This window comes from Larus michahellis, chromosome 4, assembly GCF_964199755.1.
Source record: "Larus michahellis chromosome 4, bLarMic1.1, whole genome shotgun sequence".
NCBI classification, from domain to species: Eukaryota; Metazoa; Chordata; class Aves; order Charadriiformes; family Laridae; genus Larus; species Larus michahellis.
In genome coordinates this window covers 15659336-15684782 of record NC_133899.1, presented here as the reverse complement: position 1 = coordinate 15684782, position 25447 = coordinate 15659336, and the positions used below count along the sequence as shown (strand labels likewise).

Sequence of the window (25447 nt, the reverse complement as noted above, 5' to 3'; positions counted from 1 at the left end):
TCACATAAAACAAATTTCTGTGCTAAAGAGCTTGTCCTTACAGGTGACTGTCAGAGTGAATGTTGTGAGGCTACTTGGATGTCTGTGTCCATATACGAGTGCTTGTCTGTGCCTGTGTGTGTGTATGATTTTAAAAGTGATTTAAAAAGGATCTGCTTCATGGCCCCCCTGTAAGATAAGTAGTGTTCTTAGCAAATCTGGAGATCGTTGTCTAATGCAGGTTTCATATAAGTGTGCCCTTCTTTAAGTTTGCAGATAGCTTGCTTTACCATTTCCTAGCTTACAAGATACTTGGGAACATGCAGATCCAAGTAAGGTTTCAGAAGCCTACTCAGGAGATTAATATCATTTGCAGTTTATAGTCTTTTAAAATTACTTGTTGATGTTTTGGTTCAAGAATGGGCCAAGTCAGTCCTTCCTCTGTCAGGAACAGATGGAATGAGAAGTAGGTTTTGGAAATCTTCTCAGGAGACCAACAGCAGACACATCTGAGTATTGATATCATCTGACATTTTTAATTAAACATGATGGGGTGAGATTTTCAAAAGTATCTAAGGAAATTAGGCACCCAACTCCTAATGAATAATTCCAGCCATGGATGCCTGTTTATGTCAATCTGCTAATTAAAGCACCCACAAACACATCTTATTGCATTAAAGAACCTGAAAATACTATTCAACTAGAACACCAGAGGCTCAGGAATTAAGAGAAGACCCTAAGTAAGTCCTGAGGACACAGGCTGAGATGCCTCAAATAGAGGTGGTGCAGGCTGTGTCCCCAGCGGGACTTGTTAGCTCCGGGGTGTGCGGGGCAACAGCGTCTGGCTGAGCCAGGCTGTGCGTGGCCAGCTCAGAGCATGGCACTGCCTGTCCCTGCACCCGCTGGCCTCAGAAAAAAATTTCTTTTTTTCTTTTTTAGTAAAACAATTGGATATTGTTCCCTCTGGGAGTGGTGAATGTGTGACTAAACCTCCAGGCACACACACCAAATTCTGCAGAAGAATGAGGAATGGAGATATCCTTCCTTTGATGTGACACCTTTTGGGAGTTTGGATGGGGCTCTGGCTAGGTCGTTCTCCTTCCTCCTCCTCAGGCCTTTATTTCCTTCTAAATTCTTTAAAACACCTCTGTTCTCTTAGGTAGGACTAATTCTTACTTCATATGGCTGTGCCTTTAGCCTGAAGTATTACCTTTTCTTTCCTATCGACTATCAGAAGCAGAATACATTGCCATTTTCTGCTCTTATTTCTTGCTTTAACTCTTCCTTTTCAGTGACAGCTTCCATACTTGTTATCTCAGGGGAGAGTTTTAAGTTCTTCAATAAGGTAAATGCTTTAAATTTCATCCCATGAGGAAAGGTCTTAGTTCCTTTGCAGAAGATAATGAAAAATCAGCATTTGTGATGATGGCAAATGGTACCTTCAACAGGTGTCTAAGGCCTGGACATATGCTAATATCGTAGACCTTTATGGTATGCATCCCAGGAATAGATATATTGTTATTAGGAATAATTCATTATCTTACCCTTCATTATAGGTACAAGACCTGAATTCTGATATCAATTCACGTGGAAACTGTTGGTGTTTCACTTAGGTTTCTCAAGGCAATGAGTGCTCTTTGTGTCTACCTAGCACAGGGGTTTTCAAAGAATTACGCTGTCTTTCAAATGGTGATAAATCCCTGTATTTCAAGAATAGCGTTTACTTAACTTTATTGCCTTCATAGCAAAGCTAAGCAAGTTGACCACAATCTCTCTTGTCATCTTGTTAGCATGCTGCGCACAGGTAAAATACCGTTTTGCTGGAGCAATCTTACATGCACAATGCAGGTAGAGTAATCTGCAGATGTCCAGACAAGAGCGGCTTCTCTCCAATTCTTTTTTAAACACCTTATTGATTTTTCTTTCTTAAACAGAAAAGCAGTTGAAGATTAGGACAAGGTACAGTCAGAAAGAAAATATAGGGATGGGCATATACTTCAGGGTAAATAAGAATAAGCAGAATGAAATCCAAGCAAATGGAAAAGGTGACGATGATGTACAAAATACCTAACTTTGAATATTGGAAATCGCTCTGCCAGCAGTTATGCTCCTTGGATTGAAGAAGAGAGTGTGGAAGCCTAGAGGAATTTCAGAAAAAAAAACTTAAATGAAGATTTAACCCCAAAGTGGAAGGAAGGAGGAAAATAAATATTAGCTCTTGATTAATAAAAAGGGAAAATAGTGGGAGGAAAAAAAGATAGACCAGGAGAAAAAAAATCATTCCGTATTTATGTTCATGTATGTATGCACAAGGATATAGCACCACAAAGGCAGTATGAATATTTTGTTATATTTTGTTTGGTTTTTTTTATTATTGAATTTTTGGAAGTTTTGTTCTGAAAATCAGTTGGAGAGAGCTAGATGAGGATCAAAAAGAACTCAGAATTGCTTGGCAGTGTGTTTGTTTGGGGTTTTTTTTAGTATCTGTAAGAATGAAAGAGAAAGCACATAGCCATTGAAAAGGCTGCTGTGTTCTGTTTTCCTCACTTACGTTTTAGTATGACAAACAATCAGGAAGAAATATCTATGAATTTATCACCTGTGTTTCTAGGGAATCTAACTAGGATCCAATCATGATGGTCAACAAAGGTAGCTTTCCAGACGGAAAAAGTTTTTGCCTCTTTACATGGAAACATCTGCATCAGAGGATTTGTATTAGGAGATTTTAAGTGAAGTCCATGGTCTCCTGTATGGAACATCACTAAGAGGAATAAACAAAATATACCTTTTTAGTAAAAGGTTGCTCTAACATCAATTTGTGTTTCATTTTTAGAGTTAGTTCTACATGAGCTATTCTTTTTGGATAGGACTAAGAGGATTTTTTTAGTTGAAAATCACAAGTGGAGGTACCATTCCAGTATCTGGCACATGTATAGCTCAAGGACGTTTTTTATTCTATTATGATCGCATCAGAGGTGATGCTTTAATTTTTCTGAATATATTTCTGTGTGTAGGAGCTTCAGTTTTGAATACATTTCATTGATTCCTTTTAACATGTCTTCTAGAGGAATGTACGTGTCTTGAGAAACATGACTAGTTGTTTAGTATTGAGATTTCTCATTGCTTCTTGTAATACCGGAAACAGCCGCGTTTCAGGCTGCTCTTTCTCTTACAATGAACTTACCCTTATTTTGTGCCATACTTCTCATGAACAATGCTTGTTTAACGTTGACAATGGCAAATGCTTAGACTTGATTAAACTTCTATCTTGAATGGTGTTACTATATTTAGCCCACCTAGGTTATTTGGACTGAAGAAGCAAAGGAGGTGGCATAGAAAGTTGGAAGAATGAACCCTATTGTGCTCCTTTATTCAGTTCCTTTTCCCTGCATACTTTCTTGGACTCAATTCCTTCTCTTTGTTCTCCCCCACACCCCTTCTCTTCCCTTGTAAATCCACTTGAATGAAGGAATATTTTCTTTGTAGAACAGGAAACCATTTCCAGATTTAAAGGAGGACAGTCTGGAAAACCCATGGGAACAATAGTTACTTCAGAAAAGAAGCCAGAACCCTCTGTTAATACCACTACATTGTGCCAAGATTAGAATTAAATATCTTGACTTAACGGAGGTTGAGCTCTCAGCTGAAGGCCTGCTCATCTGGTCTCTTATGTCACCTAGGATGCCATCACCTAGACTCTGTTAGCTCCTCAGAGTCTGGGCACCTTTGTCGTCACCACATGCCAAGACAAAACTTTAAAAAGAGATAAGCGACCCATTAATAATGTTTGTGAAGCCATGATACCCACAAAAACGGTAGTAGGTCATCATATTTGTTGCCACAAATAACACAAACTTGCATTAGATCTAGTGCTCCCCATTTACTGAGAATGGAAGTCTGGTTTTGTGGCATTCTTTTAAAGAGAATTATTAATGAGCCAAAAATTCAGCTTGTCCGTCTCTTGCATATACGTTTAAGTGCTACTCTAGCGATAGTTATTTCGTGGCCCGTATGAGGCTGTTTATTAACCTCCCTCCCGCCCTATCAAGCGGCGTAGCCTATCATAAGAGCCATCGCCAGAGTTAAGCTGTTCTTTTGCATGCGTGTGTCTCAGCTGAGGCTAAAGATAATACTCAGAGGAAGTCTGAAATCTGCCGTCTTCTCTGAGGGGTGGTCACGCCAAGCGGGGTGTTTTAGAAGTTTGTGAAATGGTGTGGAGGAGTTCGCACTGGGTCTGTGGATAAACAAAGACATCCTGTCTCCAGATCTGTTAGTAAGTAGCTTTCAGAAGCACCGAAATCAATTAAAAAAAATGAATCATTTGTCTGTGTTTAATATAACTTTAAAGGTTTGAAATAGAGTTGAGCTGAAATATTGTCCTTCTTAGCTAGTTACTTAGGGAACCCTCATAACAGAGATAAGTGTTGAACAAGGCACAGAACTTAGTCAGCTTTGAAGTTTTAAAGAAGAGGAAGGTTTCAAGTTTTAAATGTGACCACATGAATTGTTCACCGCCCAATCCCATTTTTCTTTTCCAAGGGTGTTTTGTGTTTTGTTTTGTTTTTAAAGTTAGGAGCCCTCAGCATGTGTGTGCCAGTGTGTTTGAGAGGACATGTGTACGTATGTGTGCTGTGCTTGTCTGCCCGAATAGATTCCCAAGAAAGATTGCTGCAGAAATCCAGCTGCTTTTCCATTAACAGCCTTGATTTCCGAATGGACTCCAGGAGGATACTTTCTTGAGCTGCCTAGGGATAACTAGCCAATCCAAACTATTTCCTTTTATATGGTTGGCTGTGTCAGGTTTCGGCCAATGGAGTATAGCTCTCTTCCCATTATCATGTTAATCACCCATTGTTATTTTAGCCTAGAAAGCCTTGCCTATGTGCAAACACATACTGTGTACAGAATTCATGGAATATGCATAACATCCATAGACCGGTGCATTTGTTATTATGGTATTACAGCCTGTTCATTAACCTCCAGCAGGCTAACTTGTTGCCACTGATGACATGGGAAGTAGTTAAGAAGCTCTTGGCAGCACCTAATTTGTTCTTTCCTCAGCAGGTGCTCGAGGAAATTGGATCCCATGCACAGAGGGGGTGACAGCAACTCCTCTGTTTAACTCAAAACTTCTGACTTATTATTGCTGTCCTAAAAATGGGATTTGATGTGTAGGTGTGGGGCGGAGGTCGTACGAAAAAATAATGTGCATCTAAAAGTGCACAAAAAATACCCGCAAAATATTTTGCTTCAAAAAAGTTAAGAGGGTGCTGTTTACTGAATTGGGCTTCTCAGTGCTAATGGCTTGGGACTCTCATCCATTCCTCGGCTAAACGAGGTTGTGACCAGCACGCAGAGATTTCACGTACATTCTGCTGCCATCCACTCTAGCCATAAGGATACGGACCGCATGCTCATGCTTGTGCCTGGTAGCAAGTGTTGCAGTAAGAGTTATTCTCTAGGAAGAAGTAGGCACAAAAGGCCCAATTTTTCTAAATTGCACGCCAAAAGATGTCTATTTAGATAGCATATTCCCATGCAGTAATTGAGCATGCACATTAGACGAAAGCACTGTACTCCTGCTTTGGGAAATAAGAGTTTTTGCAAGCGTACAAAAGCTTAGCATTACTGTTTTATTTTTTTTCCTAACTTGGATATCTAACTTGTCAACATGCCTTTTAATTTCTACAAATGATTTCTTGGATTTTTTCCTGTCATGTTGCACAAGTACACGCACCACTGTCAATCTGACTCCAAACCCCATTTTCCCTATTTGAATAAATGGTTCATGTAATTGCCTCTTCGCACTATCTCCTGACTTCTGCAGCTAAGCCTCCCTGGTATGACTTTGAGACAGAGAAAATACTCAACCGATTGTGCTAGGAAACCATTCTTTGTGGTAATGCAGTTTTTCCAAGACTTCTGGTGGGACACCCTTACAAAATGTATTTTTTCCTTTTGTCCTTCACTTCCCCAGGTAACTATAGGTGTTTTGTCTACTGTACTTTAACTAAAGATGGAATTTTTTGAGAAAGTTAATCTTTTTCTGAAAACAGCGTTACCTTTCAGTGTCTTTTATTTCACTCTGCAGGAATTTTTACTGCAATGGGTTAAATGACATGAGCAATCTGATTATGGCTCAAGTCCTCAAATCAGATTTTCAACTACTATCATTCAAAATTTTTTAAGTTGAAATCAAAAATTCTCCTAAAGCAGGCTGTTAATTAGAGATTGTATTTACGGTTCCAGAAAATGCCAGCCCAACTTGGTGTCTTGTTGGGGATATATGAGCATAAAAAGCCTTGGTGGAGGAAAGTTGAAGCACATAACATGCTATATTCATGATCACACTTGCCTTATGCTACAGTGCAGTTTTCTCTAATCTCTTTTTGGTTATTAAACAGAAAAAGACCTATCAATGCATCAAGTGCCAGATGACCTTTGAGAATGAGAGAGAGATACAAATCCATGTCGCTAACCATATGATTGGTAAGACATTCTTTAAACTAGGCCACTCATCGGCTGCTTGTTTTTTGCTACTCTTTGAAATTCACTATTCTAATAACTTGTTAATATTCATGCTGTAATTTATTTTTTTTATCTTTCAAGGAAAATGATTTTGATGTAATGATTCTTCACTTCAAAGCTTTTAAAATATGTGGTTATAAAAGTGTTACTGCTGAGCTTTTTTCCTTATCCTTTTGAGTCCTCATGTAGCATTTTCATTTATATTAAAATCAAACTTTTGACAGTATCTTCCATTTGATAGCATAAATTTCTCTCTATCCATGTAAAAAGTACTTGCCTGTTGTCAACCACTTAGGAGCAATTATGTTTCAATTTTGTATGTCATGACATTGAATAGATTTAACTGCTAGCATTTTCCCAGCTAAGTGTGGTGAATTCCTGAGGAACATTGTCAAAACAAAACACTTACAGAGTTATTTCAGTGGTTTTTTCCTTCTTTTTCCAACAATTCTGGACTTCAGAAAGTTCAACTTTTCAGACATACAAGTGTTTTAAAAATCAGTGCTTGCTACCTTCTACTACAGTCCTGTCACAAGAGTTTGTAGTAAAGTGTTATTGTAATCTGATGGGTTGTATTTCTGCTGCAGCTGTATGATTGCTTTTCTGATGAACGCAAAGAAATGTTTTTCCTGTCTGTACAGATGTTATGAATACATGTGTTGGCCCAAGAGGTCCGTTTATTTTGATGCATAGACCACAGAGGAGTTACTTACACATGCCACTGTAGGCATGTGTTGGATGAGATCCTTCAAGGACCCTACAGTGCACTCTGTGTGTCTCGTATGTTCACATGCAGCATTTATCTCCCATAAGCATAATGGCTTTCCTTCAACAATTTTACATTTAGGAAACTATTCTCCTGTCAATGCATGTATGTAACTCCTATTATCTGTGAAGTGAATTATGCATAAATACCAGAGAGAGAGAAATACGGACTGACACAGTCTTCGCACCCCCACCCCCAAATGAAAAATATACATGTCAGTCACAGTAATTTTCATCCGAGAGCCAAGCAGGAGTTTGAAGTCAATGTCAAATGGGTTAAGATGAAGATATCTAAAAATGTTTGCTTTGTAGCAGGTGTTAATGTAATCTCTTGTTTGCAAGCTTGAAGAGTGAGATCCTTGTTAATTGGACCATAGTGATTTCATGTAGCTCCCCCCTAGATTTTTTTTTTTTTAAGAAGCCTAAAAGAAAGAAGTCCTTAGGCAAGCTTAGCACTTGTTTCAACTTAATTTGTGATCCAGTAGCTAAAAAATGCTTTTTAAATACAAAGGTCATGAAGCGCTGAGTTAAGATTCTGCTTGATTCAGGAGGGGAATTCTTTTTCCTTTTGGAAAGATGTAATTTCTTCATTTTCCAGCAACTTATATGTGAAGTTTATTTATGTATATCCCCAAAGTAGTGCTGTCTGGAATACTACACGATGATACACATATGACATTACAAGGTTCACTATTAGTGCTATTGGAAAACAACAGTGGTAGAAGGCAGAGGAGGCTGAGAAAAGTGTGGTGCTGCTGTCTGTGGAAGCTGTACCTATTGCTACCATAAAGCTGTACGTAAATTATTATACATATTTGGAAGAAATCTATATAAATACAAAGGTGCATATGGACTCAGTTCCGTACACCTAGAACATTGTAAATACCAGGATATGGTAAGAAAACGTGTGATTATCCATTGCGGTGTCATGTCTTTGTGTCGCTTTGCTGAGATACGGACTGAGAACGTTCATTAAGTTCAAGTCATCACTTTTTTTTATGGTGCAGTTTAGGAAAGAGTGAAGTTTAGAAACCTTTAATATGGAGCCAAGCTTCCTCCCGCTCTGGGCATCTCAGTTCACAAGGTTCTCGGACCTCCTTTCTCTCAGAACATGTGACTGCTTCGGAAGAGGTGTAGTCAGTGAGTCTGCTGGTGGTATTTGCTCTTTACTGGGGAATACTGAAGGGGAAAGGGGAGACCGGATGTCACCTTTTCTCCAGCAATAAATGCTGCACAGATTTTTGGCGTTACTTTGCATAGTGCTGAGTCAGTAATCGTAAGCAGAGTAATGGATTGCCTCTTGGGCTTGCTCCTGTGCCCTTCGTTCAAAGCCCAGGAGCCTTGATCCTTTACACAGGCCATAGGAGAGATGGGCACATGCCTCCTTACTGCTGAGGCTGGTTTGTCACTTGCAAAATAAGGGGTGCAAGAGTTTCCCTTCTTTTTGTTAGACCAAGTCTAGCCAGATGGGCAGCAAGAGAAAGAAGGTAATATAGCTGTTTCTGCAGCCCAGGTCTGTGTCACAGGGGTTATTAATGTCATCGTTGTCAGTTTAAGATCTACAGATGAGGATTTGTTTGTGTTGGGGGGGGCGGAGGGGCACTGAGATCCCAGGCTGAACATACGGGTGTCTGGGGGGTGGGGGAGAGCTCGCCCTTAGACTGTGTCTCCTCAGGAGCTTACGGTTGGACTTACCTCAATGAACTTGTGTCTGTCTACTATTAAGGTGTCTGGTTTAATATAGTCATTGAGATGCTGTCTGGGGAAAATGAATGATTGATACCAATCTAAGATAAGAGTTTGAGTAGGATAAGCATTTCCAGGGAGAGATTTTTATCTCTCCTTTGAATTTGAAGTGAGCCAAGACAATGAAGTTAGCCTTGACATGTAATTTTTAGGTAAAAAACCCCCTTGCCTTTGATAATCCAAGACCTTTCAGCAGCACTTTCTTCTCATACTTTAAGAAACACAAAATCAATAGTTGAGATATCCTATGCGCTTGCTTCATTTTATTCTGCTCAAGTGACTGTCAACAAAGGAATCCCTGCTCTGTAGCAGCGACACCTCTTCGGTATCAGCGTCCGTAATATGATTAAAGAATTCGGTTATTTCTTACACCGTACTCTTAAAAAGTGCATCCAGTTAAGTTGGCTGTGCCTCCCTCTTCAACCTTTCGGCTTCTCAGTCTGGAGTCGGAGGCTCTGGTCATAATTCATGGAGGTAGGGGGTTTATTTTTTTCCAAGCAGTATGCAGGGAATTTCCAATGCTACTCCCACACACCGCTTTGAAAAATTACCCTTCTGCACTCTAGCCCTTCATATCCTGTGCACAAACACAGAGGCATATTGGGTCCTGTGCAGGGTCCCTGGGGAAGGAGCAGGCTGGGTACATCCCCAGAGGAGGTAAATGGTAGATGTTTTGTTTCATTTTACGCTGGGGGCTGTAGGAGGGCTGTAAGCAGCAGCAGCACAGACCTCCTCAGCCGTGGTTAGCCAGGAAGGGATCTGTTTAGAAATGTTTTCAGCTGGGGGGGGGGGAGTTCAAGGTGGAATTTTTAGAGAGTAGAGGTCTTTGAAACATTGCACTGATTGGGGCTCCTTTGAAACATTTCCATGCCCACAGAAAGGGGATCCCCCTTTGAAACATTTACAGGCATTGGGGAGTCCACCTGGGAGTATATCAAAAACTTTCAGTAGTTCCTGCTGCCTCTGTACTTGCTTACCTCCTGTTGCGCTGACCTGGCAATGTTTAAAGCTTCTCCCCCTTCTCTCCCCACCTACCACTGCCTCTGATGTGCAGTCTCTATTAGGTACGGGGGAAGATGGGCATACACAGCCGTGGGCTCTACGGGGGGCACTGAGCAGCCATGGCAGCAGCCGGAGCGTGGAAATCTGTCAGAGCAGCTTCTCCCCACTGGCTGGGGGAGCAGCCACTTGTCCCCACCCTTCTTTCTCCCTTTATCTGAGGAAGTCTCCTGGCAGATGTGCATGGGAAATTCAACTGGGGCGCAGTTAGTCCTTGAACAGGTAAAATAATGATTCCTGGTCATGCTCTAACCCTGGAATTGCTGCAGGACCTTCCTGCCTCCGGCTCCAGAGCTGTGTGTTTGTGGGCTCGCGAGAGGTTGCCCAACTCCTCGGAGCTCAGCAGAGCCCTTCCCTGGTGCCGCTCCTGTCCTTACATGTGCAATTGCCAGCGCTCCCAGTCAAAAGTCACGTTTGAATGCCGGTCAGCAGCGAGGGAGGGAGGGAGGGGGCTGCAGGCTGGACGTATTGCAGTACATGTGATGTGAAGCATGAGGCCCTGTTTGTGCTTTGAGAGCCACTGGGGACAAAAGGGAGTGATGGAGGGAAAACTTCCAGAAGCCACATTGAAATTGTTCAGTGGTTGGGTTCTTGGACGGCCGTCTGGATAAACACCTCCCTGTTGGATGTGATGGGGACAACCAAGTTAAACACTGTGTTTGGAGGAACAGGGAGAGTTTTCCGAGTACTGCCCTAAGCTGTGGCGTACCATATGTTGTATGTAGTGTAGGACTCCAAGTGTCTGAATTACCTTTGCTGCCCTTGGAGATTGTGTTTCAAGTTCTGGAAACACTCTGGCAGAATTAAACACAAAGAGGAGGGATAACATCCATCCACATTTATGTTTCTTTCAGATGCATGCAAACAAAAAATGACCAAACATGGGTTTTGGTATTTTGTCAACATATAAAAATAACATAATATTTAAAAATCACAAAATAAGTTTGTTGCTCATAAGAGTTCAAACTGTGATAATAACTGCAGAAATAACTTTCTAAAAATTAGCAATTTAGAAAGCCGATTTTATGTTTGAAAGAATTAGCAGTTGATACCAAGCTCAGTCACTGAGATGAAACCAGCACAGTAGTGAAGGGGATGAGATAGTATTCAAAATCAAACATAAACCAATATATTCCCAGTTATGTTTTCCTCTTCTGTTTAAAAATTGAAGCAGAATTTTATTTTTTGATTTAGGAACTCATAGTTTTCATAAATACAGATCTTAAGAAAATTACTAATTTATGTATTACATAAATAAAAATTTGGACTCATTTTGGGTGGTCTTGGACTCCTGCCTGTCACAGTAGATTCTAAGTGCACATGTATGTGAAAAGAATGTAGCTAAGGATCATTTTTGCAGAACTGACTTTTATACATACCAGCCCTGGGTATCTCTGATGAGGATGTGAAGCATTTCTGATACTCGGGCCTGATCTTGTGAAGCGCTTTGTTCCTCATTCTCCTTGATTTGGGAGTTGAGGATGGCTGACACTTCTCAGAATCTCTCATAATAAAACAGCTTTTATTTTATATGAAATAAATGTAGTCAATATTGGAAGAAGGGCAGCTTTACTTCTTATTAAATTCCCGTTTTCCTGTGTATTTTGTTTAACATAGTACTTGAATTCTAATTGATTTAAAGTTTAAGGGTGCTATTTGCTAAATATGTTCCCTTCCATTAAGATACTGTCATGACATTGTGTCCTGAGACAAAACCGTTTAATTCTTGAGGGAAACTCTTCAGACCTAAGCGCTAGTGTTAGTTAAAGCGTATACGTGGTAGCAATGATGATGACATTGTAAACCACTATCTTGGTAATAGCTTTCAGGCATTAAGGCAAATAAAAACGTGCCAGATTGTTTTTGAAGCATTAGATGCAAATTATCAACAGGAACATATTTCTGGACTCAACAGCTGAATGTGTGAATTAATTATGGACACATTAGGAACTCAAAAATATTTTTTTAACTTTGATGTTTGTAAAGCATATTCCAAGTAATTGCTCTTTTAATGCAGAAGTGAAGGTACAACCTTCATATATTTACCCAGTGCTTGCTTCAATATCCAATTCTATGTGGACTTGCTTTAATTAACAGTATGTACTAGACTTTCATTTTGCAGTGGCTGGCTATTGTGAAAGACTGATTTTAGGAAAAAAAAGCAAAGTGTACTTACCTTAACAGATGAACAACATACATGACGTTTCCACATGCACATGAGAGCCTTAATCCTGCCGCATGCAAGTGCCGTGGGCTGGCCGGAGTCCTGCCGGCGCCGCTGCAGGGGACTTTGCCGGAGTGGAGCTTGCTGCTGGCTCGGGCTCTTGGGCAGAGGGGTTTGCTTATGCCAATAGGTCCTTGTGTTATTTTGTCCAACTCTAAGCCCTGTGTTTCTATTTTCTGTGTTAATTATTTTTAGCGTTAAGCATTTGTGCAAGTATTTAAATAGCATTGTAATGAGTATAGTGTACAGAAGGCTAGAAATGTTTCATTTTAAAAGCCACACTTTTTAACAGTGTAGTCACACCAAAAGCCAAATTGCCATTGCTAACGGGCAGAAGCAGCTCCCTTTACTTTAGTATAAACAATATTGGCCCTTAATATAATCCATTCCTTAATTGGTTTCTTACTCTGAAACTGGTTTCATAACATTACGTTTTTACTGTCCCTTCCTTTCTAAGGCTGCAAAATTAATTATCCAAAATCTTAATAATTTTATCCTGTTGTACTGTGTAGGTGTGGCCTCCTGCAATTGTTATCTATGCATATTTGTTCATACAAATTGCTCCGTTTCATGAGAATGTATTTTGTTATGCTTGTTTATCTACCAGGAAAGAAATAACATTTCCCTTAATGTATTCATTCACATATTCCTTTTGCATTTTTCATTTCATTTACAACTTGGTAATAGTAGTTCAGTTTTCACTGACATTTTTATAGCTGCTATGACAACATTCCTGTTTTGCATGATACATGCATAATCGGCTATGATCACAGTTTTACATTGCTTTCATTCTTTCTTAACTGTGTTAAGATTCCTTACAGCCTCCAAACTCAATTTTCATATGCAGTTGTGATTACACCTGTTTAAACATTTTCCTGGTAGTTTCATATTTATTCATAAAGTGAGCAGTTGATAAAACACCTTTTCTGCAATCAGTCTGAGTTTTAAGTGTGATGTTTCTTCAAAGTTATCATTAGCAAGCACCTCAATCTATTCCAGCCTTTCAACATCAGTTAGGCAGTGTGGCAAAAAATTGCTATTTTTCAGTAAACTTTGCCCTGCGCAGCAGTGATTTCCCTGAATGTGTAACTTGTTCTTCATTTTTATTAATGCTATTAACCTTGAAAACTGTTGTGCGTTTGTATTTAAGAGTCTGCAGCGCTGCTTTCTGCCTGTTTCTCAGATATTTTATATGTGTGTGGCCATGTGTCTTTAAGTTCACAAACAAATTTCTTAGCCCCTCTTTGCTAATCTCGAATCTGGAAAAGAAAGCAAGTCCTCACCATATGGGGTTTGGGGTCTCCCTGCAGATGGCAAAATGACTCTACTCCTTCCCAGTGGAGAGGTCAGCACCCCTCTGTGTCCCACTTTCAAGAAAAAAACACCAGAGTATTTCTTGGGGCTGGAGGAGGGAGCAAACCCTCCATCATTTCTAGGTGTAGTCTTCAGGCTTCATATAAATAATGTTTTCAGGAAGTTGTTCTTCTCCTCATGTGAATTGTGAAACTAATGTCTATATCAGTTCTGTCCTAAAATCTAGGTGTCGATGATTTCTTTATGGGAGATTATTAACAGAAAATGGTTTTATCCGGAGAAAGTAGATGTTACCTTGTTTCTTCTTTATTCGCCAAACGAATTTATTGGTTTGGAAACATTGGTGCTAGTACTAGCTTTCTTGAGTGACAGAAAGCTTTGTGCCTTTTTCTGATTGAGAGCTGAAATATGAAAAGTGAGTAAGGAAAAAATGAATGAATGTTCGGCGAAGCTGGAGAAACCCATACTGGATTAGTTAGGAGTTAGCTTGTGGCAGAGTTATAAAACTTTTTTTCTGAACCTCTTTGGGGAAACCTAGACAAGGTTCCAGACTGCTTCCAGTCATAGGAAAATGGGAAAACAAAATATATAATGTTAGTAAAATATAATTAAATTGCTTTTCTATTGATAAAATTCTGGATTTCATTCTTTCTGAATATCTGGTTCAATATTCAGCACTTCTGAGCGTTGTACCTAAAGTGTTTATTTTTCTTTTTCTTTGTATTACGGAACAACCCTCTGGTTTTGAATCAGTAAGGGTATGGCTTACATATTGTCCTGGTTTGAGGCCCGAACCACGACACAGATGCTGAACCCTAACTCTAGTTACCAGAGAAAAATGGTTTGTCTATATTTTAAAGGTCCAGATTTGTTCCTCCTGTTACTTGGTTGACTTCAAAGAGAGACAGTTGGCACGTTGCCTTTAATTATACTTCAAACTAAACAGCATCCCTAACCTTGGGGAAGGTTTAATCTCGTCTCTTAGAGGTTACCAACTGACATGGTCCTTAAAAATGATTTCTGTTTTGTCATAGTTGGCAAGCAAGTCAAATCAAACCCAGCCTTCCCTGTATGCTCTGCCTGTTTGGGGGCACATTTTTCCATTTGTGGAAAAAAACTTTTCTGCCCTGAGGTTCCCTACAAGTGATCACCAGGAAGGAATCCCATGTAAATTATTTAAATGCTTTCACCTTTTTTCAGTGTTTCGAGGCTCGTGGCACAGATAAACTCTTTGCATAAGTTGTCTCTGTCATTTGCACCTGATGCGCTTGCTTGCTTGCTTGTATATCAAATTTTTGTCACAAACTCATTTTCGTTCAATTTATTAGTAACTTTTGACAGCTTTGGGCCTTTGAATCAGAAGATTTTAAAGAATCAGAAGGTTTTAAATTGAATATTTGGATTTGGCAGATTCATTGTGTACCATTTTAAAAATTGAATTTCTTTAATTAAAAAATAAGAAACGTACCATTCTTGCGGCAGCCAATAACAACTGTGCGATTGCACAGTAAGCTTGCGGAAGAAGGCTTCGGTTTGTCCCTGCGAGACTTCCCTGCAGTAACGTCAAACTTAAAAGAACAGGCAAATCATGATTTTATTAATGAAAAAACTTTTTTGTCCTGCCACACCTGAAAAAACCCAAAGAACCCATGTGTATGAATATCATGGTCTTCAGAAGAGAGAGCTCCATAGTAGGTCAAAACACCTCACTGGTCATGATGTTTTCCATAGCTGCCTTTTCCACCAATATGCTCTCTCCCGCCTCTCCTCTACTTTGCATTTTGTGCTTCGTCCTGCTGGCACAAACCCAGGGACAGATGAGGCAAATGAGGTGCTGACGCCGTGGGGGGGAGTTGAGCCTTTCTACCTCCTGCTTCCTGTAGGACCAGGCTGAACCAGTTTGGTCTGTGTTTCCTTCTTTTGCCCCTCCTGAATTGGTGGTGAAGATGACCGCAAAAAGTGACGTTGCAGGTAGGAAGTACACAGCACAATTCTGATGTGTATAAAGTGCTACTTCAGTCAATCACAGCCTACTTGAGATTTAATCCTGCCTTCAGATACACATCATCCATCCTCTGGAGGACAGTCAAGAGGGCCTTAAAAATGACCAAATCTTTTGACTATTGTGCGTGTAACTGTGTTTAGATTTTATGATGACTATATCTTACTCCGTGTTCACAGGCAAGTTTTTTAGCGTGGTTCAGGCAGATCCATTAGTGTTAGATTTTGCTCCAGATAGAGTTTGGGTGTTTTAAAGGATCAACATCAACCAGCACCACTGGTGTGTTATGTTTTGCACGCATCAGCTATCACGTATTCTTGAGGTATGGACAAATACTTCTTAAACCCCATGACTCTGAGTTATATCCAGGAATAAATATTGGCAACAAAAGTTAAATGATGAAACCTCATGCAATGAACAGTAACTGATTCAAGCTGGGCTGGATATAGATGGCTAGATTTGAAGGGAAGAAAGTATTCCAGTGACATTTTCTCCTTATTTAACTTTCTAGTTAAGAATTTCCTTTTTTTTTTCTTTTTCTTTAAAGAAAAAAAAGAAAGAAAAAAAGAGTAGAGCAACTTTTGACCTTTTGATTCAGTATTTACTCTTAAAATCTAGGATTTGGGAGAAAAAGAGGAAAGTAAAACAATCCTCCCGACCCCTTTAAAATCTTTAAAAACTGTTAATAGCTGTGCCTCCACTTACAGAAGAACATCAATGGAGAGAATTTCCTTTGGAGGATAATTCTAATGTGCCAGAAACTGAAATCAACAATGTCTGTGTTAAACCTGAATGATGAACTTTCAAGGAATGGGGAATTCAAATTATGAGATTTTAGTTGCTTGGTTAGTTTACTTTATATTGCATTTGAAAATCTAGAGGGAGAATGTTAGGTTTTTTAATCTAAGCTCTTTTAAGTTATATATCCTTTGATTTAGTTCAACAAAGAAAAAGTTAAAAAATGCAATGAAAAAGCAATCTGTAACTTGCGTGTGTGTGTGTGTGTGTGTATGTGTGTAATTACAATAATTCAAAAATAATGACCTGAAATTTAAGTTTGTAGTCCTTTTAAATTTTTCTTTTGTCTCATAAAAAACAGGAAGCATATTGTACTACCCCATAGTTACACAGAAATCCAATACTGAAAAATACTGAAGGTATCAGAAAAGTTAAATATGTTATTGGAGCATTATTAAAAGAAAAGTTAGTTCTTTTCATGTTTTCACTGGAACTTTTAACGTGTTTTTTTTTTGTAAGTGTGTCAACGGTGTTAGCATCCACTGTCAGGGCATCTAATGCCTGGGTACCCATGGACTCGACAATCTGAAAGGTCCCTTCCAACCTAGACAATGCTATGATTCTATGATTCTATACTCTTTGATTGTAGGAGATTTCTGTGTATAAGCGTTCCGCTTTGGGTGCCGGAGTCCATGTAGAGTTGATGTGGGGAAAACTCCCTACGTATTTTCCGAACAGCTTGTTTTGAAACAGAAACGTGCAGTTGCTTGTAAATGCTTCACTGGCAGGCAGCTCAAGATGGTGAAGGTTAGCAGTTCTGGAGTTCAGCACAGACATTTCTTGTAAACTATTAACTACCGAGTGGTTTGTGTCTTGTGCACTAGTAGTCCCTGCAATCTAAACAGTGATCTGCAATTTTAAAGAAAATAGGCTGTTGTGATGCAGGCTAGGAAGCCAGATTTCAAGTAACACAAAGGTGTTGGTCTGTTTGTTCAAGGAGTATGACTTAATCCTCTTTTATTATTAACACCTGAAAATATTGGGTTTTGTTTTTCCTTTCAGTGGAAATACTATTAGACCATAAATGTACAAGGTGTAATTATATCTATCTTGCATCTATATTCTTGTTTGAACATGACTTACTAGGAAAGGAACTCTAGAAACCCAAAATACATGTTTTAAATGGCCTAGTCAAAGTTTTCCCATTTTCCTAAGGCTTAGACTGTGGAAGTGGCTGCCGTTTGCAGGCTAGCGATACAGTAAAAGCACATCATTGTACACAATATTTTATTTGGACAGCTGTATAAAAATGGCAACACACTGTGAAATCCATTAACAGCAAAACATGTTAAATTCAGCAAAATGCATCTCATGTGGAACACTGAATAAGAAATTATAGTCTGAGTTTTACTAGTTGGTTATCAGAGTCTGTCTTGAATGAAGAAAATTGAATTTTTTCCATGCATCTGCCTATAATAACGGGGCACGCTGTACACTGCGCTTTGAAACTAGTGCGCACCTGTAAATTCTTGCCCCACAGAATTTTCAGCAAGGTTTTTGCAAATCTGATCTTAATATCCACGAGGAGCCTAAGGGGGCTGTTATCACTCATGCAAGTAGTTCTTACTGGCATCTCGGATCCCACTTGCGCTCACTAGCATTACTCGGCTCAGGGGCATTGGTAGGGGTGAGTTTTAGGGGATGTAGGAGTAATAGGTCAAGCTGGGAACAGATGGATCCTTTTCCCTTTGTCTTCGTGCCGGTGCCAGTGAGGACTGCAGTCTCGACAACCAAGAGGAGATCCTTTCACTTGGGTGGGATTTCCGTGGGTCGGATTTGCTGTGCGTGTAGTAAGACTTTTCAGGGTTAATCAAATAGCACATTTAAAAATTCAAAAAACCTCTTGCAAAGTATTTTGCATTTGCATTGTTCGTACTGTTTAACTATGAGATGTTGCTTATCAAGATAGGATGCCATTAAGTATTCTGGTAGAGAAAGAAAAAATGAGTTTACTCTCGCCTAGTAGAAAATGAAACAGCCATGTTAACTTTAGCTCTAATCATGAGATTAAAAGTCTAATGGGGAATAATATCATTTTCAGTCTTCAAAGCCAGCATCAATGACCTTTGGAGAGTTTTAACTTTAACAGCCTAATGATTTCTCTTCTAGAAGATGCAAAAAACAGTCTTTTCTGTTACAAGGAAATGAAAAGTGGATGCATAAATGCGAGTGCAAGTACCATAGGTTGGAGCAGGCTAAACAACTTCTACTCATATTCATTGCAACTCGTGAGAGGTTGTTTCCAGGCTTTATTATCTGAGCCACCAGCTGCTCTGAAGAGCTAACATAAATCCCCCAAAATAAAAATTAAAACCAAATAAATAAATAGATGCAAAAATAAAAACAAAAAAAAAAAAAAAAAAGGAAGAGCCATGAGGCTGGGGGACAGCGTGGGGACAGCCCTGCTCCTCCGCCCAGCCGGCCCGTGGTGGCGGAGGCTCTCGGCAGCAGGGCTGAGTGTGCACGCCGCTCGCCCTGAGCAGGTTTGCTGTCGTTTGGGGCTTGTTTCCTGTGTAAGAGCGCTGGAATTTTGTGTTTCAGTTCCTGTTTGCCGTGTTTGCGAGCTCAGGCTGTTGCTCTTTTGCCAAGCTGGCAGCGCGCGGGGGTGACTTCCTGCGCAGGGGATGTAAAAGCGATTCTCTGATTCTTCCTCTGCAGCCATTGGGAGATAAAAGCCAGGACATCGGGGACTGGAAAGAGGGAGCCAAATTATATTTATAATATTAAAGTGAGTGCATTTGTGGTTTTGCCATTCTCCAGGGTTTTTCATAAGTAGAAAAACATGAATTAGCATTTTCCATTTCCATATATTGACTGGAAAAATAGCCTGCTCTCAATTAAGACCTATAGCTTTTGGGATGTATGCAACAATTTTATAAAATATTTACAGCAAAATTTGCATTTTACATGGTATTACAGTTTTTCTTGTGTTTAGTAGAAAGGACTTAGGCCTAAGAGAGGAAATCCATCTAGCGTACCAAAAGGGAAATAAATCTAAAATTAGATTGTTAGTATTCACAAGAAGGAATGTCCAGCGCCGAGTGTTACCTTCAGTAATTATGGAAGGTCACTTTCCCCAGCAGCTATTTGTTACAGCCGCTGCAAGGACTGTGCTCCCTGTGCAGAGCAATCGCTATCCCTTTAAAACTGCCTTTGGAAGCGATTGGAGCTTTGTGCTAGACAGATAAGTAGAACATTTTTTACCAAATGTAAATGCGCACTGTAAAGAACATAGCTATTTCCTGGATAATTTGCAGTTGTATATTTTATGTTAATTTCACCGAAAATATTGCACCCCTGCCAGGTTTAGTAGAGGCTCACTGTGATATGAATAATTTCTAGCGAATCATTTTTTTTTCTTCATTTAAGATTTGGCACCTTTTTAAGATTTTAATAATAGCAACAAGGAGGAAGATTTAGAACAAGTGAAACATTAGAGCCAAAGAAATTCACATTGAGAGCTAATGTAAAATAGCAAGAATAATTACATGGAAAACAGTTTCCACAGATGTTTTTCCTTGTAATGTAATAACTATTTACTAAACTGTTTATTTTAGGCCCTTGGTTTACAATAAAATATTTATACATGCTCTGCTGTAATAAAAAAATATTGACAAAATACTATAGAGATTTTTAAAAGACAATTAGTATTTCCCCGTCTGGAAAGTGAACACAAGAGAAGCAGCGCCAGCCCGTGCCACGCTGACTGAGAGGAGATCCGGGGTTATCGGCAGCATCCCTTTTGGCTTTGTCAGCATTCGACTTGGCTAACTGGGAGGCTCCGGACTTGTGGCAAACCAGAGGGTAACTTGCTGAAAAACATGAAAGCTAACACTCTCAAGACTGTGGAAGCATACTTTCCCACTTTATTTCAGTAAGAAATACTTTATTCCCTTCCTGACATATTATACAATGAAGTTATTTCTCGTCTAAGGAAAATGCACCTGCCTTAGGAGCAGGTTTGAAGTTCAAGGTGCCAGAGCCCTGAATCTTGTTCTTTAAAACCAGTGGGGTACAGTGACTTCTCTGTGGTACTGGCTGTGCCATGTTTAGAGCGATCGCTTTATCCTGACCGAGCCACATCTGTCACACACCTAATTCATTACTTTAGCCATTGCCTATAGAGTGCGTACGCTGTGTTACAGGGGATAGCTGCACCTCTGCAGATGTAGCAGTGTCTTAGGGTACTGAAATAATAAATTCAGCAATATTGAAAGCTCTACAGATTCTACTTCCCACACATAATTTTAAAACATCTGTTCTTCTATTTATTAATATATAGAGGAAACTTTATTTTTGGGTGTCTATGGCCTTACCTTTTAAACTTCTGAACACAGGGTAGTATCCCATAAGGAACTTCCGTTCCTCTGCCTGACAGTTTCATAATGAAGGATTTTATTTTTTTTCTTCAGAAGTTATTGCACATCTTTTACTTAAGACCAGGCTGCTGGTGCACAACAACTTTAAAAAGGAGGCCTCCAGGACAAAAGAGAAGATACCTGTAATTTCATGGATACAGGCCCCGCTGTCTGTTTGCATTTGAGCACCACCAACACGTTAGAGGAACCTGAAGTCTAAAGTCTGAGTAAAAGACTGCATGGCTGGATCTGAACACCCAGTGCTTGGGAAGCAGGAAGGTTTCAATATCTAGATCTGAATCCATATTTAGCAGTTCGGGCTCTACTTTCAAGTAGACAATTCCCTTGAGTCTCCACGCTAGCAAGTTGTGAGCTTTATCATTGCAGAAGGAACAGGGTAGCTGACTTGTGAAATGATTTGAAAAATGAATTTAAAATATACCTATGGACCTCTTTTCTTGGTGAAACTAATCACCAGTTTGAAAATCAGTGGTGTGATTGACTACGCAGATTTTTGTCTTGCTGGGTTATAGCATTTACAAAAAAAGAACAGGGCAGAGTAGAAAACGGCAAGCATGAGAAATAAAACTGAACAAAAGAGGGAGCTAAGAAATCTAAAATGTTCAGTTTTAATCATGGTTACCAGATGCCTTTTGTTGTAAACAGACTTTTTTCCATGGTTGACTCTTGCATAGAGGCCAATGCATGTGAGAGGTTTGTGAGCCCTGTACCGTGCCACGCGAAACCACCATGTCCCTTTCCCGTGGTTTGCCCTTGTGAAACCTAGCCACAGCGGCTTTTTGGTAATTAAAAATTGTCTTTCTCTATGAAAGTCTGGATAATTTAATATCATACTTACAATAAGAAAAAATAGAGGGTGTAATATGTGCAATATTTTCTGTAAATTAAACCAAAGTTGGGTTCTTGGCTTTTAGGTCTTCGCTACCTTCCTGCCTGTGAAATGTTGACACATTGCAGAGTGCTGCCAGGTTCTGCAATTATTTCAGTGCAGCTCCCTTTGAGTCATCAGTAGGGTCCGAAGCTAGCATTAAGGAAAACAAAGGAATTTGTGCTTGGAAGTCATCGTTGCTCTGCACACACAATTCTTTTTCCAAGGACCATGTTATTGTGTAAGCTAATGATTTTGTTTTTAAGTTATATTCTCAGGGGTATGGACATCCAGAATAATCAAGGATGTACTTTTAATACTGATCCTGTGCAATGTTATGTCTCTGGTGGAAAAGTTGGACCGATTGCAGGGCTTGAGCCTTGGATTAACCCCTGCTTGGAAGAACTGCTGATTTCCTGGTGCTGAATATGTTTGTAAATTGATACATTCACTATGTGTAAATTAGTTCAAAGGAAAGTAAATTAGCCAGTTCCCTTCTCTTGTGCCTCTTAAAAGGCCACTTAGTGTTTATCATAGTGGAAGCCATTATCTCTGTTAGTAATTTTGAAAACTAAGTACATCTGCTACGGTTCTGCCCTTCGATGGTGGAGCCCAGCTCACCTGTTTGCCCCCGCTGCTTCCCCCGTCTCTGGGCCTCCTCTCCCCTCCCCTCCCCTCCCCGGGAAAGCCCAGCTTACAGCTCTCTGTCTCCAGCCCAAATCAGATGTCTCTTTGACCGAAGTGTGAGTCCTGCATGGGTATGTAAGGCAGAAATGTGGGATGTAATAGCTACTGTGTGGGTCTGAGAGGAAAGGAGGGCATGTTTTGCCATTTTGAATTGGTTTTTTTTTGGCTATGGAGAGAAGTTTAAAAAACTCCCACTTAAATTGGGCAATGTTATCATTCTGCATGAAAAAGTAGTGTATTAAGAGAGGTAGATCAAGGAGCAGAGCATGAAAGTGCATGTAAAGGGACACTGTGGAAGGAGTTCTTTTTCCTTTTTTGAAAATCCATGTGGTATGAGTTATAATGCAAACCTTTTCAAACATTCTCCAAAAACATTCACCTAGTATCCCTACTGTACCACTGCATGTAATGAAACAACTGGCAGAGTGCATTATTTTAATAAAGCATTGGCTGTTAGTGTCTCTTGTACTGGATCGGGAAAGGAGTTCAGAGGAACAGATATTGCTGAAGAATCTGTCTCCAATTTTCCCTTGGAACTGCACTTCCAGGGTTTTAAAGGTTTATGTATTTAACAGTGCAAATCTTCATTTTAGCTTTTCATTTGCTGCTCAGGATTTTTATTAATTTTGCAGTGTTCATTTAAGTTGATCCAGCCCTTTATATCACTTCCAGCTTGAAATATTAGTTCAGAGATAAGCTTTGTTATTAAATGCTTAATCTTGAACACTTGTCTTATTTGGTAAGAATTACCTCTGAGAAGTAGGCAAAGAGAAGTTGACTGCTGTGGTTTTAAAGCCGCTGTAACTGGAGTAGCCCAAGTACTAGTTTACAAAGGTTGGCATCCCTTCAGTTTGCCATTGCAGCAGCTGGACTTCATTAAGTGCTGGTGTTAATTACTGGGAGAGCATTGGTTCAGTATGCATGCAGCAACACTTGGGGTGACACACAAAATAGGAAAAGGGTCACCTTGAAATAGAAGCTTAAAAAAAAAAAGAGGAGCAGCACTGCCACTGATTTTGTAACTGCATTTAGTTCAAACTGATGCTGAAAACAGTGAAATAAGCACTACCGCGCAGTCGTAAAGAATGTCTTAATTGCATCTGCCATTGACGGGGCTAGGAACGAATGTACGCGCAGTGCTGGGCTAACTTGCCCCATAATGAAGGAAGATGTTAATGTCGTATTTTCTGTGTGTGTGGCGTGAAAGAGAGAGAGAAAATACTTTCTGTATTCTCCAGAGTTTTCAAGCCATGTACAGTACGGTTTGAGGAGGAATTATTAATAATTTCTTATACTGTAAATAGTATTCTATTGAGAAAACCTGTTAGGGGCTTGTATCTAAGGGAGAATGTTTAGGGGATGAATGTCATGGAGAATAACATAAAACATGTGGCAGCATAAAACAAGTATTGCTTGGAAATGTTGTGGCCTAAAGCTGGTGACATTCAGACAAAGCGGGCCAAGTCCAGCCCTGGTGTAAGCAGCTGCTGGTGCACCCAGCCCCGTAGCCCACCACCTGCTTAAGTGAAAGCTAATTTTTATTAGCTCTCGCCGGGCAATTGTCTGGATACAGGAGCCGGGGGCCCGGGCTGGAAGGGGTGTGTGCGAGGACATTGGAGGAGAATTAGGTTATTACATTTCCTCCTTAATTCTTCATCAGGGCTGCCGCCTGTATTTTCTACAGAAAAATCAATGCATTCTGATTCTGTAATTTCCCATGGTGCCTCGCCGGGCGCGCGGCGTGCCGTGGGAGGTGACATATCCGGTCATGGCAGCTTGAACTCTTTTTTCCAGTGAAAGAATTCATTGGAATTTCACAACCTTTGCATGCTTTTGTGAAAACACTCATTTGTGTTTGCGCCAACCTGCTAATGGCGGATGCCGGGGCTTGCGAATCCCACCTACATTCGGTGCTCGTTATGGCATGGAATGTGCCGTTAATAATGCATCTGTGAAACTCAGCTGCGAGGGAGCCAAGTAATTATCCCACCGTAGCGTTCCCTGCTTCAGTGTCATCACAACTGGGGCTTCATTAAAAGTCCTAACAGTAGAGATGTTGTGTGGTGCAGCCTGTATATATATTTTTTCATTTAAATTATCAGCAATGCCATGGCTCAGAGGTAATTTGACTTTTTGAAACCGTGGAGCCCCTGTGAATTTCCTTCCTCCTCTCCCTCTCGCTGCCGCACCAGCTGATCAGCCCCAGAAGAACAAAAGGTTTATCTGAAGCTATGAAGCATATATTCACCAGCTTCTGGCGTCTAGATAAAAAAAAAAAAAAAAAAAAAAAATCAAAGTACTCCATTGAACATGTTAATACTGAGCAAAATGCACGCAGCCAGACACTAAACCTTTACAGGGATTTAGGCATTTGAAAAGTGATACTCTGATCAGGTCTTGAGTTAGTTTCCTTAGCATAAAGTAAAGCAGAATCGTAAAATAATATAGGTTTTTAAATAAATGGAAAGCTTAACATTTCCCCCCCTTTTGTTTTATTTCTTTGTCTGGTTTCTGTCAGTCAGGCAGTAACAAAATCTTGGGCAAAGGCATGCTATAATGAAAGTATTTTCCCTTTTTAATATCATATCCTTCCAGCATAAAATATAGTATGAACCTCTGGCATAAAAATAAATGGGCATGAAGAACAAAAGCATCTGTGGCTCTTTACAGGTCTCTGAGGGAGTGTGGGATGCTTCTAAAAATTATTAATCTGGTAACTTACTCCTCCTCCTTGTTTTGGTGTTTGTTTTTGTTTTTTTTTTTTCTGCCACTGGCTTCCCATTTTACCATCCCACTCTTGGGGAGGCTGGGGTGTAATGAGAGCCCTGCCAGCAGCAAGCGGGACACTTCACAGTGGTCAGAGTGATTGCAGGGTTGCCCCCAGACCATGGGCAGCACCGGATCCTATGTTGGGAGTGTTACAGGGAAGGAGTGGGAGCTCCCCGTGGCAGGGGAGATGGTGCCAGGGGCTGTGCCCATGTAGCTGTCCTCATGGATGTTGTCTGGATCTGTAAGTCAGTGCTGGAGGTGTCACTCTGGTAGCGGGGACTTTTCACCAAAGCCTTTCCAGTGCAACTCCTTGCCTGGCTGGCAGTTTG

At 40.1% G+C, this 25447-nt stretch overlaps 1 protein-coding gene across 6 annotated transcripts in view; it reads left to right on the top strand.

Moving 5' to 3' along the window:
- Positions 1-25447, top strand: part of ZNF423 (zinc finger protein 423) — a 235397-nt gene that overhangs the window by 139833 nt on the left and 70117 nt on the right. For 5 of the 6 annotated variants that reach the window (XM_074583084.1, XM_074583086.1, XM_074583083.1 and 2 more), the window contains one exon: positions 6384-6468. The exons of the other annotated variant lie outside the window; for it this stretch is intronic. In XM_074583084.1, the coding sequence (XP_074439185.1) occupies positions 6384-6468 (85 nt within the window). The remainder of the gene's footprint in view (positions 1-6383; positions 6469-25447) is intronic. 6 annotated transcript variants of the gene reach the window in all.